Below are 13,492 nucleotides of genomic sequence, written 5' to 3'. Positions count from 1 at the left end.
ATACCAGACATTACTGGATGAATGGGCAGTGTTGGCTTTACTCTGTTTGCCTACAGCACGTAAGTCTTAGTGCAAACTTTGTCAAACCCACTTGATAAGCTTAAAAGTTTGCCAGTAATCTCTGTTTACAGACAATTAGAAACTCAGGAGTAACAACTACCAATCTGCCTCGCCCATATGGTGAAGGTTGAGGTGTATTGGGAAAAGAATTATCTTTTTAGTCTGTATAAACCTCTACTCAAACGTCACAATCATCCTGTGTCGTGTTTGATATGTGGCATATGCAACATGTTTGAAATACTAGTACATTGTGTGTCGATAAAAAGGTTGCAATACCTTGAGTACCGTAATACAACTTTCAATATAATGTATTTTACTGGATGTACTGAAATCTGAGTGAAGTTTTAAAATAAAGCTTTTCAATGTTTGGAAATTTTGTAGTGATGAATATTTCACTGGGGTTTTACTTTATTAGGCCAAGAATGAGAAAAAATATCTACGTCTTGTATTGTTGTAAGCTTAAAATGAGACAGTGAGGCATCCATTTTTCACTCTTGTGTGCGTAGGATTACACTGTGAATAGTGTTTTCATGTATAAATATACCTGGTATGTAGGTATGTGTGTATATATGACTGTTCCATCGTTATCTCAAAAACGCTTGTCGAATTTATATGAAACTTTGTAGATAGATCCCCTGGGACAATGCATAGACCTGATTAGTGTTTGGTTATAGTTTTTGCTTATTAATTACATGTACATAATTTGAATATTAATTTGTCAATTTTCAGCTTTCATACTGATAAATGCCTAACTTTTATATCTCAAGTACTGTTGCATGTAGGACAATGCAACCAGTAAATATTGAAGTCTTTTAACTCTTATACATAGACATAAATTATAATATTTGAGAAAGCTATTGCATGCTGACAATATATGGTCATGTAATCTCATTAATATGAATACTTTTAATATTTAATAAAATATTGCAGATAGTCATATGACATGTGTCTTCATTATTACTGTAATATCTCAAGCAATGCTGCAGATGGGGGCTTGCAACTAGTGCTATAATGAAGGCTTCAAACTAGAGTTATGACTTGCGTATCCGATGTCCATATATGGTCATGTTACCTCACTAATAACCATAAATATAACTTGCAGTTATATTTTAAAATGTCCCTATTTGTACATCTCAATAATGCCTCGTATAGTCTTGGCGCATGGGAGTTGTTTCTGTGGTGTCATTGATTTTTTTTCATGTGCTACTGTACAAGACAAGCACTGACATTTTGATGGATTATTCTCAACTTGTTGCTATTGAAACTGACACTTTAAATTTGTTCCTAATTGTTTCTTTTTACATGTAATCCACCCATTTCTTTGGGTGTTTAGCTCGTACTACAATACTTCGGTATAGTAAACATTTAAAATTTGTTCATCAAGTGTTACCGGGTAGTGTGTGGTTTATCTTTATATGTTGTCTCTCAGTATGGTCTAGTCTTTACATGATCAGGAGTGCCGATGTACGGTTTCCAGGCATTTACGCAATGTACGTCATACCAACTATGACTACAAAGGATGACTACCGAAAAGTTTATATTGTGGGGTCCTCAAGAAAGTCCAGTCAACTTTTTGTGTTGACTTTGTCATTCAAATGAATGAAAGTGAGGAGCGACGGTACGTGACACCAGGCACGATACCACTTGTTTGTTTGTTTGTTTACTGGAATTGTGATAGTCAGTTTGCGTTAGTGATTCCTCCACCTGTCTTTGTGTACATTGGCTGGATATCGTTTTAACCAATATTCATGCATCACTGCTGAATTCATTGCTCACCGACATATACGACTCACTGAATTCACTGCTCCATGCTCATCAATGCCACATTGTAATGTTGATATAACCTAGATAGACTAAAAAAAGTAAATCATTGACATCAAATTCTGTCTACCATGGGAATTGGGAAATAAACTGTATAGTATACCAGGACATGATCCATGAATGTGTGATATTCTTTGTTAGAATTTAAATTGCAAGAGACACAATGTAATTGAACATGAAAAGTTGAATATTATAAAATGTTCTTCTGTGACACTGGGTATTTCGTTTTGCATGATTATTGTTGAAAGTTCAGTAGTATCATGTAACAGCTTATCTGAAAACAAACAACAAACTGACTAAATGGCAATTACTAAACTTAACCCAGACAAAGATATATACCTTGTTTTTTTTTGTGTCAACATATCTTGATACAATAACTGACAGCAGGCAATAAACCCTAACTCCAGCTGCAGTAAACATGTTTGCTGTGCACTGGCAATGATACCTGCTGTGGTCTTGTCCTCAGTGCACATATGAAAGCGCATCTTCCTGCAGGTGACCATGATTAAAACTTCTTATATTCATATTGTTTTTGTCATTGAATGTTTCATCATAGTTTTTCGATGCACAATAATTAATACCGGTAGATAATTTGCCTACTAATTAATTACTTTTAGTTTTAGTTTTCTCAAATGTCAGATAATATTTTGGAATTAATCTCATTAATATAATTAGCTAATTTGCAATTTTCAATCACAGAACAAATAACTATACCCGTCACATTCAGTGCCATTTGGTTAAATACTGATTTTGTGATAGTTGAACAAGATTTCTAGCTTGAGTTGGTCAGCTCTTCATTAAACTTGTGCAGTCAGACAAAAAAAATTAGCATCAAATTATGCTACATAATAAGAAAGAAAAAAATATATTTTAATTAGATTGAGAATGTTGAAGATCAAAGCTGTCCATGCAACTTGCCTTGGCATTTGCTTGGTAAAAGTTTAAAAACATGCACAATTGAGTTTATAACATCTCTTTTGTATTTCATCCCTCTTGAAAGCATTTTACCAATTATTGCATGTACCGGGTACTTGTTTTTAAAATAATATTCATTGCATTAATATTTATAATCTGTGTTTATTTTCCTTCACAGAAATTCACTCTTTGTTACTAGAGTTGTTTGTAATATTAGTCAGACACAGTATATCATCAACAGAACTCAGAACGTTCTTGGCACTTCTACACAGTCCTGGTGCTCCGATAGTAAGTGAAAAATGATCCAGATATCAGATTTTGTAGATGGTAACAGATATGATTTATCAGAAAATTTGTACGCAATTCATATACATATTGGAAATTAGAAATGTATCATCACTATCTGTTTTTTTGTTCACAGGATTCTCTTTTATCAGCCATGACAGATATTGCAAGTAACATGATGATACAGCCTTCTTATATACTCTGTTTTCCTGCCATCATTGCTTCATCACCTGAAATGTCCCACAAAAGTAGTCCTTCAAAACAGGATTCTGATTGGTCACCTTGGTCATTGGCACCCCTGATACTACCAGTCAGAGACAGTCTTTCATGGCCACCCAGCACTAAAGGGTTCAGCTTGTCATTGTGGATCAGAATGGAGGGGAACATGTCAGAAGAAAAGATGAGAAAGTATGATTTACCACGAGAAGAGAGTTCTGATAAAATAGGTAACTGAAATATTCTTTGTTAATGTATGGCTAATAGTAGTCGTTTGGGGTTGAGATTCTAGTAAACTTCTGAGTTTTAGATGTTTTATTTGCAGTAGTTGTTGTGTACATGTTTATGAACTCCTTTTGTATAGGACACGGGTTCTCCCAGTAAATGGCTAATTGTTGAAAGCAAAGAAACTAGTAAACAGGTTCCTTTAGCCCAAAATTATTTTTTTTAAATAATAGAAAAACATATGCAAATAGGCAAAATGCTGCATGAAAATGTTAGCAGCAAAACATTATCGATTAACAAGTAATTAATTCCAACCTATTAGGCTTGTTGTTATAACAACACGAATAATAACAGTATCGCATCTGATTTTTTACTGTCATTTCCACAATTCTTCAAAAGATGTGATTTGTAAATATTACACCTATTTGTTGTCAAACTTATTGGTAACTGTATTGCAAATTGCTCCCACACTTTATGAAGTTGAAATCATAACAACAATCATTGCTGCAAAGCCACACATTTTATTGCCATATTAGACAACGAATTATGTTTTATGTTATAAATGTAACTATGTCTGTTGAATTTGTGTGTTATTCTAATAAAATGTCTAATTCAATAAGCTCATCAAATTAATGATATCTGACCCAGAGTAAATGTTCATCTTGGTGAATGAACACTGCACCCATAAAATTAGGTTGCTATTCCTTGTTTTTCTTAGTTCAGGCCTTCAATTTCTTAGGGGACCAGCATGATTTGAAGTAAATGTTGAATTTGGTTTTATTGTAGAATTCATTGTTTTGCATTGTGTCACTAGTATGCTCTCTATCTGGATGGCTGTATGTCAATAAATATATCCTTTATTAAAATCTGGTGTTTGGTTTATTCTGTGTTCTGGTATGTATGACTAGTGATAAAGAATGTGCATGTATTTCACTATTGTCTACTTTGGTGACAGGAAGTCTGGCTTTGTAACATATTTTATGGTCATTGTTGTTTTTAATTTTACCTTCATTGCATAATATGCATTTGCTGTACATTTTACCTACAAGTCTGATAACAAATACAATGGGTGTATCAACATTTACATTTGAAGAATTGTGGAAAGGACAGTAAAACTATTGTCTCTTGCTGACTTATTACACTCCTGGGAGAGGTAATTATATGTGGGGTAAAAACAATATTTGTTCAGACCCTTTACTTGTACTGCTGTGCTTATAGATCACATTTTGAAACAATAGAGGGCACTCTTCAAATTGATGCTTTGGATCACTAGAGGGCTCTGTTTATTTTAAGCTTAGCTGAAATTGTTTTATAATTGATCACATGCCGTATAGATGAATTACTAATAACATCGTGAAAAGCATTTATTGTGGTTTCATCTTTGTTTAATTAATAATGGTATTTTTTTTTTCTCAGACATGCCACAAATGGATTATGCAACAAGGCGAAAAAAGTCTCCAGAAAAGAGAATTGATTTACATGCTTGCCAGCATGTATGTTCAGTTGGTACAAGGGAAATGGTGTACCAAATGTGGTATCATCCACCAACCAATGATCTTTTGTTTAGGTAACTCAACTAGAATTATATACAAAAAAGAACAACGATGAATAATTACCAAATACATATACATTGTACTTGTATTTGTAAAACTAGAGAGTGGCAAGATTTGAGTTTTAGTTACTAGGATTTAGAGGTTATGAACAGCATATAAGATCTCTGTGGTAAAATTTAGTATATTTGATTAGTGTAAGCTAGTTTATTATTAGATTTCTGCAGTGTTTATCTAGCTCTAGGTGTATTCTTGTTGGTCCAGAAAAAGTGTATTCATTTTTGACTTTTTACATCAGTCATCAAGGGTGTGAAAAGCAACACAGCAGATGGAATGTTTGTAATCACTGGAATTCTCATTTCAGACTAGTGAATGAATCTAAGGAAAACATGAATGGATTAGTGTTGGTGGAAGCTGTGGTGTCCAATATGATAACACCAGGAAAATGGCACCATTTAGCGATGACTTACTCTGAGTGTCCAGACTTTAAAAACACATCTGGAATGGTAAGTATAGGACATTGTGTACTGTTAAATAATCTGATTTAAAGAAGTAAATCTGGTTGAAATACTTTTTTTCCTTTTATTTACATATAACTTTTGACAAATCAGTGTAAATAAATATTGTATCTCAGTTTTATGTTAATTTGCTTATATTTCTTATCATAATACATGACTCAGTCTGCGGAAATCAACAATTTTTTGTTGTTGATATCTTTGTCAGTTAGTGTTCATTTATGTATGTATTTTGAAAGCTAGCATATAAGACTAATGTGTTGTTACATTATATATGTATAAATGACATAATTTTAATTTTACTAGACTATAATAATAGTTGACGGTCACCACCAGAGAGATATCGTGATGGACTATGTAACTCCAGAATTCTCAAAACAAGAATATGATGTGTGCTGTTTACTTGGACATTGTAACAAGGATACAGACATATCTCCTGCTGCACTCTGGCAAATCAGTTGTCTCATGCTCTTCTCTGGTGAGTCTTCTAAATAACTGGTTATGGAATTTAACCACTGGTACAACAACATAAATAAGCTCACTCTCTTTTAGCATCTTAAGGAATGATTTGATTACATCAATTTTCATTGGTTTTAAGTCCCTGTATAGCTCAGATATTTGATGTTCTAACTGCTATCTTTGATGTTGTGAATTTGGACTCTCACTCTCAGAGTCATGTAATTATGTAATGCAAATTCAAGTCTGTAAGAAAAATAATTGACAGATAGGAATTAGTGACAGTTGACATACTGTAGAATACTTTATTTCGTTTGGAATTTATTTTCGCTGAAAGGATAATTCCGTGAAAAATAAAATCCAGCGAATATACTTTTTTCCCTATATTTCATATTCAACTCGTCAAAAATCAGTGAAAATAAATTCCATACAAAACACCCAAAATGCCTTTTCAGCGAAAATTGATCCCAGCTAAAATAAAGTATTTCACAGTATTTTTTAAAATACTTTTGTGGGCTTCCGCTATTTAATTTCAAAGCATTCTTATCTGCACAAATACGTTTGTGATCACTTCTACTTGTTTAATGTTTTGCAGTTCCATTTTTCTATTACTAATTATTTACAATCACCACCATTGTATGAACTGATAAATCATTTATTGATCTCTTCTTGTTACAGATTCTATATTGAACAAAGAGTATGCTTACCATCTTTACACCCTGGGTCCCGATTGTAGTACATTATGTAAATGTGACTCCAGTAAACAGACTGGTAACTATGAGATGGGTATATGTCCGGATATGATAGATGCTGGACTCTCACAGGATATGCTGACTGGTGATAGAGAAACTGATATCAAACCATTAAGAGTGAGTGCTAATGTGCATTAGGATGTAGTAACACCGGTAGTTAACAACAGACCATTTTCTGTTCACTCAAAAGGTCATAGTGGCGACAAAACATAGTAATACACAATATTGTCATGACATTCCCCATTTATGAAAACCCTATAAAGTTTGATCTGAAGCATGTTGAATTCTGTTTCGTCAAAATTATTCCAAATATTCTAATTTTTCACTGATGTCTAAGATGAGCCATATATTCTACAAGTAGACAAGTAAACATTGACTAAATATAATTCCTTTATTTCTTGCTAACTCAAATGTATTTTCATTTCTGCAGGAAAGTATTGTGTTGACTTACAGCCCTCGAAATTGCATGGTATTCAGTCTGTACCAATTACCGCCACACCTACATCGATCCATCAGTATATCAAACATCATACCAAGCTCACCAAAGCCGTCGAGCAGTGATATATTTGTACAGCAGCAAGCCATACCAATGCAGGCTGTTGTGCGGTCAGATGTTGAACTTGTACCAAGCATGTACAGGGGTCTGCAGAATGCTGTCTATGAAGTCGGGGGAATATCTGTATTTATATTCCTCTTTGCCAAGGTATGAAATACTTCAGTTACTATAAGCATGTCCATAGCTTGTATGTTATCATTAATAGAGTAGAAATGCATTCCAGTGCTCACAAGTATATCTCTATTTCATGAGCGCAAAACTTGCCATGCATAATAAAATTATCTGACTCCATTTGTTGTAAACCATTGTTACTATTTGTTAGCGACTTTGTTGTTAAAACTGAGCATGCATGCCTTTTTTATTAGTCCCCGGACCCAGATCTCAGTTCTGCATGGACGGATTTCATTCAAATTTGGTACATACATTAAACATAATAGGACCTTGATGCACGTCATTTTTTTTTCCGGATCAAGTTCGAAATGGCCGACTGGCGGCCATTTTGTTTTAAAGAATTCAGTTCTGGATCCGTATCCAAGACATGTCTGGATTGATCAAGTTCAAACTTCACACACACAAGGTACATCATGTCACAAATATGTATGTGCATTTGTTTCATGATCTCATTAACGATAGCCAAATGGCGGCCGCTTTAAGGCCGAAAATGCATTGAAATCGCACATTTTCACCATTCCGGACCCAGATCTCAGTTATGCATGGATGGATTTCATTCAAATTTGGTACATACATTAAACATAATAGGACCTTGATGCACGTCATTTTTTTTTCGGATCAAGTTCGAAATGACCGACTGGCGGCCATTTTCTTAAAGAATTCAGTTCTGGATCTGTATCCAAGACGTGTCTGGATTGATCAAGTTCAAACTTCACACACACATGGTACATCATGTCACAAATAGATATGTGCATTTGTTTCATGATCCGCTTAACAATAGCTGAATGATGGCCATTTTAAGACCGAAAATGCATTAAAATCACGTATTTTCACAATTCCGGAACCAGATCTCAGTCATGCATGGATGGATTTTGTTCAGATTTAGTACAATGTGTTGTACATATGCAGGTGCATTTCGGTCATGATCTGCTTTGAATGTATATGTCACTCAAATATGAACGGAACGGGGACGTGTCATTGACAATGACTTGTTGTTTTGTTTTCTGGCTGGTCATTATATATGCAGCACATACAGATCATCAACACAAAATGGCAGCAATGGTTGGCCATGGCTATGACCCCAAGATATACCTTGTTCAATTGTTGTATTTGGCACCTATCGAGTGGGACTCACCTCCTGCTCAAATATAGTTATGATGAATGTTCCTTTAAGTGTAAGATTTTGATGGTGGTCATGTATTCACCATTTTTACCTTGTTATTGTTTTATTTAGGTTGTTGAAAAATGCCGTGATGAAGTTACTCAGTCCAATGCGCTCAGGTTGTTGTTATTATTGAAGTCCAGAAGTCTGGATTTAGCAGAAGAATTTCAGCAACTAGATGGTTATGGTCTCATTTATAAAGTACTCCTGTCTGACAGGTGCCATCTCGGATTTCATATGTTGAAGGTAAGATAAAAAACAAGGTTTTGGATCGGTCAAAATAAAACAATGATTTCAATTGGCTATGGTAAAACTGTCTATAAGTGTGCAACCAAGTTACCAATTGGCTGGTTTTAGTTAACGATTATAATTAGGTCAGAATAGACAATTGATTTTCATGATTTTCTAGGTTATGTTGGATGCCTGTTGTCATGACAACACTGTTCTGAAAGGATTTCACAACAAAGGTTATCAGATAAACCATGATACTCATGCTATTATCAAAGATAAACAACTTGTGAGTGATCTGTTGTTATCCTGGAGAATATGGTATAACACCGACGTTGATGTGTGGGCGTCATTGCTAGATGCTTTTACAACATTGTTATCAGATGACCATCCATATTGTGACTTCAACATGAAACAGTTACAATGTGCAAAAGCAGTGGATAAAATGTTACTTACTTGTAAGGTAGGTAATCAATTCTTTCTTCTCATTTATGACAATAGACCATTTTCTGCTCACTATAAGATGCTGCATTATGTGTGAAATCAAACGTAAAACAGAACAAAGTTCATAGCATCATTGTGGCACCAAGACATTGCTTGGGATTGACAATTGCAAAAATATTTTTGTGGGTATTTCTCTGTTAAATGATATGCTATACACAATTTTGATAAAGTAAAGGTATCTCAATGCCATATTCCATAGTGTTATTGAATAAAGAGGTTCTATGACATCTATAGGTACTATTTGTATGAGAAAAATGTTCAATAAATGTTTGGTAATGGTGGATGTATTCCTATTTTTTTTTTATTTTTCTTTTGAACATAGGAGATACAGAGTGAGGGACTGACTCCACCACCGATTAGTATCGCCAAGTGTTTTGTTGCAATAATTCAATCTATGTTAGGAAGTCCACCTGATCTTGATACCATTATAGCAGTGTGTGACTTTCTATTGGTTGTACATCCAGCTGTCAATACTTTTGTATGTCACGCTCCATCAAGTTTCTATTTCACACAACATACAGGTGTGTGTAACCACTCTAAGTACTCATTCAGACTTGTTCCTTGTATGGCAATGTGTCCGCCTTTTGATTGTGAACCCTTAATAAGTTTAAACACAGCAACGTCGTTGGTTATTAAAGATGTATGAAAACCAATTTTGCTTATCATATTCATATTGCCTACTCTCGGTGGTAGAGCTATATCATAGAATGTTCCATGTTGCTTGGACATGCGTCACTACAAGCTTTGTGTAAGCTTCTGTTGAATGCTGGTTGAAGAGCTAGTGAAAACAGCAGAAACTCAAACTTGAGGTACCGATAATCCTGAATAACCAAATTTATATATGTTGCACATGTAGGAGTAATCTTGTTACATTGTTCAGGAGAGTCTCAACAACTTGTCCAATGTACAGTTTTCAGCTTTCATCGATGGTTGCCAGGGCAGTGAAAATGCCTGGATGTCACCCCGAGTATACTTGTCTTATTAATGCTTCCCCTGTATTTTAACTTACATATCCTCTAATTGTATCTTGTATTAAACTTTTAAACTTATTTTTTTCTGTGAACATTGGAAGGTCCACAACAAGAGTACAAACAAAGACTTATCCAGTCCACGACATCATCCGCTGTTAATAGTCCAGGTGGCAGTATCGCCGATAGACATTCTCCCAAGGACTTATCAGGATCACCGTTTGTCACTAGTACACCTATAAAGGCTGTGAACAGATTACGACATCCATCAATACCTGAAGAATGTGAACTAAGAGGTAGTGATCCAGGTATGTCAGCTGCATATGTGATCATGCTATATACTCTGGGTTGATCCCTGTATGTGGTGGAAGGATATTATTAGGCATTTGTATGTAATCCATGTTTGTGATTTTGGTATTAATGATCCAGGTAGGTGATCCTTTATGTGATCCAGGTAGGTGATCCTTTATGTGATCCAGATTTGTGTTCCTTGTAGTGATCCAGATTTGTGTTCCTTGTAGTGATCCAGATTTGTGTTCCTTGTAGTGATCCAGATTTGTGATCCTTGTAGTGATCCAGATTTGTGATCCTTGTAGTGATCCAGATTTGTGTTCCTTGTAGTGATCCAGATTTATGTTCCTTGTAGTGATCCAGATTTGTGTTCCTTGTAGTGATCCAGATTTGTGTTCCTTGTAGTGATCCAGATTTGTGATCCTTGTAGTGATCCAGATTTGTGTTCCTTGTAGTGATCCAGATTTGTGATCCTTGTAGTGATCCAGATTTGTGTTCCTTGTAGTGATCCAGATTTGTGTTCCTTGTAGTGATCCAGATTTGTGTTCCTTGTAGTGATCCAGATTTGTGATCCAGGTAGGTGATCCTTGTAGTGATCCAGATTTGTGTTCCTTGTAGTGATCCAGATTTGTGATCCTTGTAGTGATCCAGATTTGTGTTCCTTGTAGTGATCCAGATTTGTGTTCCTTGTAGTGATCCAGATTTGTGTTCCTTGTAGTGATCCAGATTTGTGTTCCTTGTAGTGATCCAGATTTGTGTTCCTTGTAGTGATCCAGATTTGTGTTCCTTGTAGTGATCCAGATTTGTGTTCCTTGTAGTGATCCAGATTTGTGATCCTTGTAGTGATCCAGAAAAGTGATCCAGGTAGGTGATCCTTGTAGTGATCCAGATTTGTGTTCCTTGTAGTGATCCAGATTTGTGATCCTTGTAGTGATCCAGATTTGTGTTCCTTGTAGTGATCCAGATTTGTGTTCCTTGTAGTGATCCAGATTTGTGTTCCTTGTAGTGATCCAGATTTGTGTTCCTTGTAGTGATCCAGATTTGTGTTCCTTGTAGTGATCCAGATTTGTGTTCCTTGTAGTGATCCAGATTTGTGTTCCTTGTAGTGATCCAGATTTGTGTTCCTTGTAGTGATCCAGATTTGTGATCCTTGTAGTGATCCAGATTTGTGATCCTTGTAGTGATCCAGATTTATGTTCCTTGTAGTGATCCAGATTTGTGTTCCTTGTAGTGATCCAGATTTGTGATCCTTGTAGTGATCCAGATTTGTGTTCCTTGTAGTGATCCAGATTTGTGTTCCTTGTAGTGATCCAGATTTGTGTTCCTTGTAGTGATCCAGATTTGTGTTCCTTGTAGTGATCCAGATTTGTGTTCCTTGTAGTGATCCAGATTTGTGATCCTTGTAGTGATCCAGATTTGTGATCCAGGTAGGTGATCCTTGTAGTGATCCAGATTTGTGTTCCTTGTAGTGATCCAGATTTGTGTTCCTTGTAGTGATCCAGATTTGTGTTCCTTGTAGTGATCCAGATTTGTGTTCCTTGTAGTGATCCAGATTTGTGATCCTTGTAGTGATCCAGATTTGTGATCCTTGTAGTGATCCAGATTTGTGATCCTTGTAGTGATCCAGATTTGTGTTCCTTGTAATGATCCAGATTTGTGATCCTTGTAGTGATTCAGTTTTGTGATCCAGGTAGGTGATCCTTGTAGTGATCCAAATTTGTGATCCTCGTAGTGATCCAGATTTGTGTTCCTTGTAGTGATCCAGATTTGTGATCCTTGTAGTGATTCAGTTTTGTGATCCAGGTAGGTGATCCTTGTAGTGATCCAGGTAGGTGATCCTTGTAGTGATCCAGGTAGGTGATCCTTGTAGTGATCCAGATTTGTGATCCTTGTAGTGATCCAGATTTGTGATCCTTGTAGTGATCCAGATTTGTGTTCCTTGTAGTGATCCAGATTTGTGATCCTTGTAGTGATTCAGTTTTGTGATCCAGGTAGGTGATCCTTGTAGTGATCCAAATTTGTGATCCAGGTAGGTGATCCTTGTAGTGATTTAGGTAGTCATCCAGATTTTTGATCTGTGTACATGTGATCCTAGGTATAAAAATATTGCTCAAACTTTGTAATCAATCTGATAACATAGACATTGCATTTGACGAGTGTTCCTCCAAAAACCTTGATGCATGTCATTTTGTTTTTCGGATCAGTTTTAAAATGGCTGACTGGTGGCCATTTTGTTTTAATGAATGTGGTTCTGGAGCTGTATCTTTGAAATACTTTGAACGATCATGTACATTGTTTTCCAGGTATGATAAATCCAAGAGATATTTGCATGGTAACCAAAAGCCACAGTTGTCCTGAAAACAATGAAGCTAGAAGGAAAATAAACTGGCAAACTTGTGATGTAGTTGAAAACAATAGAGATGATATGACAGACTTGTACAATGATGTGTCACCGAGTATTAAGTTCTATGTTGGAACTGAAGTATCAGAGGGCAGTGGTATTGATGTAGGTGTGGGCAAAATAGAGTGTGCAGATGATAAATCTATGTTTAAAGACTCTCCATTAGTCAGTGTGGAACTGAACATTGATGAGAAGTTCCAACAATCTTGTGGGATTACTGAAGTGGTTCCTTGTGGCCATGGAGATAAAAGTGATTCAGAGACGAACGGAAGCTCAACATTGCATGGTGTGTCAACTGGTAGCACTGTGAAAGGAGATGGTACACTTGTAGATGGGAGAGGAGTATCACCATCAACAATACAGTGTAAATTTGAACTTGATGGTAGGTAGTAATTCATCTAACCTTTACTGTAGTG

At 35.6% G+C, this 13,492-nt stretch overlaps 1 protein-coding gene across 1 annotated transcript in view; it reads left to right on the top strand.

Annotated features, from left to right (window-relative positions):
• Positions 1–13,492, top strand: part of LOC100374918 (lysosomal-trafficking regulator-like) — a 78,288-nt gene that overhangs the window by 35,848 nt on the left and 28,948 nt on the right. The window contains exons 10-21 of the mRNA XM_085491867.1: positions 2,975–3,084; positions 3,218–3,527; positions 4,939–5,089; positions 5,437–5,578; positions 5,894–6,065; positions 6,722–6,912; positions 7,226–7,498; positions 8,757–8,930; positions 9,094–9,375; positions 9,739–9,937; positions 10,489–10,692; positions 12,979–13,458. Coding sequence (XP_085347993.1) covers positions 2,975–3,084; positions 3,218–3,527; positions 4,939–5,089; positions 5,437–5,578; positions 5,894–6,065; positions 6,722–6,912; positions 7,226–7,498; positions 8,757–8,930; positions 9,094–9,375; positions 9,739–9,937; positions 10,489–10,692; positions 12,979–13,458 — 2,688 coding nt within the window. The remainder of the gene's footprint in view (positions 1–2,974; positions 3,085–3,217; positions 3,528–4,938; positions 5,090–5,436; positions 5,579–5,893; positions 6,066–6,721; positions 6,913–7,225; positions 7,499–8,756; positions 8,931–9,093; positions 9,376–9,738; positions 9,938–10,488; positions 10,693–12,978; positions 13,459–13,492) is intronic.

This window comes from Saccoglossus kowalevskii, chromosome 2, assembly GCF_978046115.1.
Source record: "Saccoglossus kowalevskii chromosome 2, keSacKowa6.1, whole genome shotgun sequence".
NCBI lineage: Eukaryota > Metazoa > Hemichordata > Enteropneusta > Harrimaniidae > Saccoglossus > Saccoglossus kowalevskii.
Note: the sequence above shows the minus strand (reverse complement) of the source record. Positions and strands in the feature narration are given on the sequence as shown.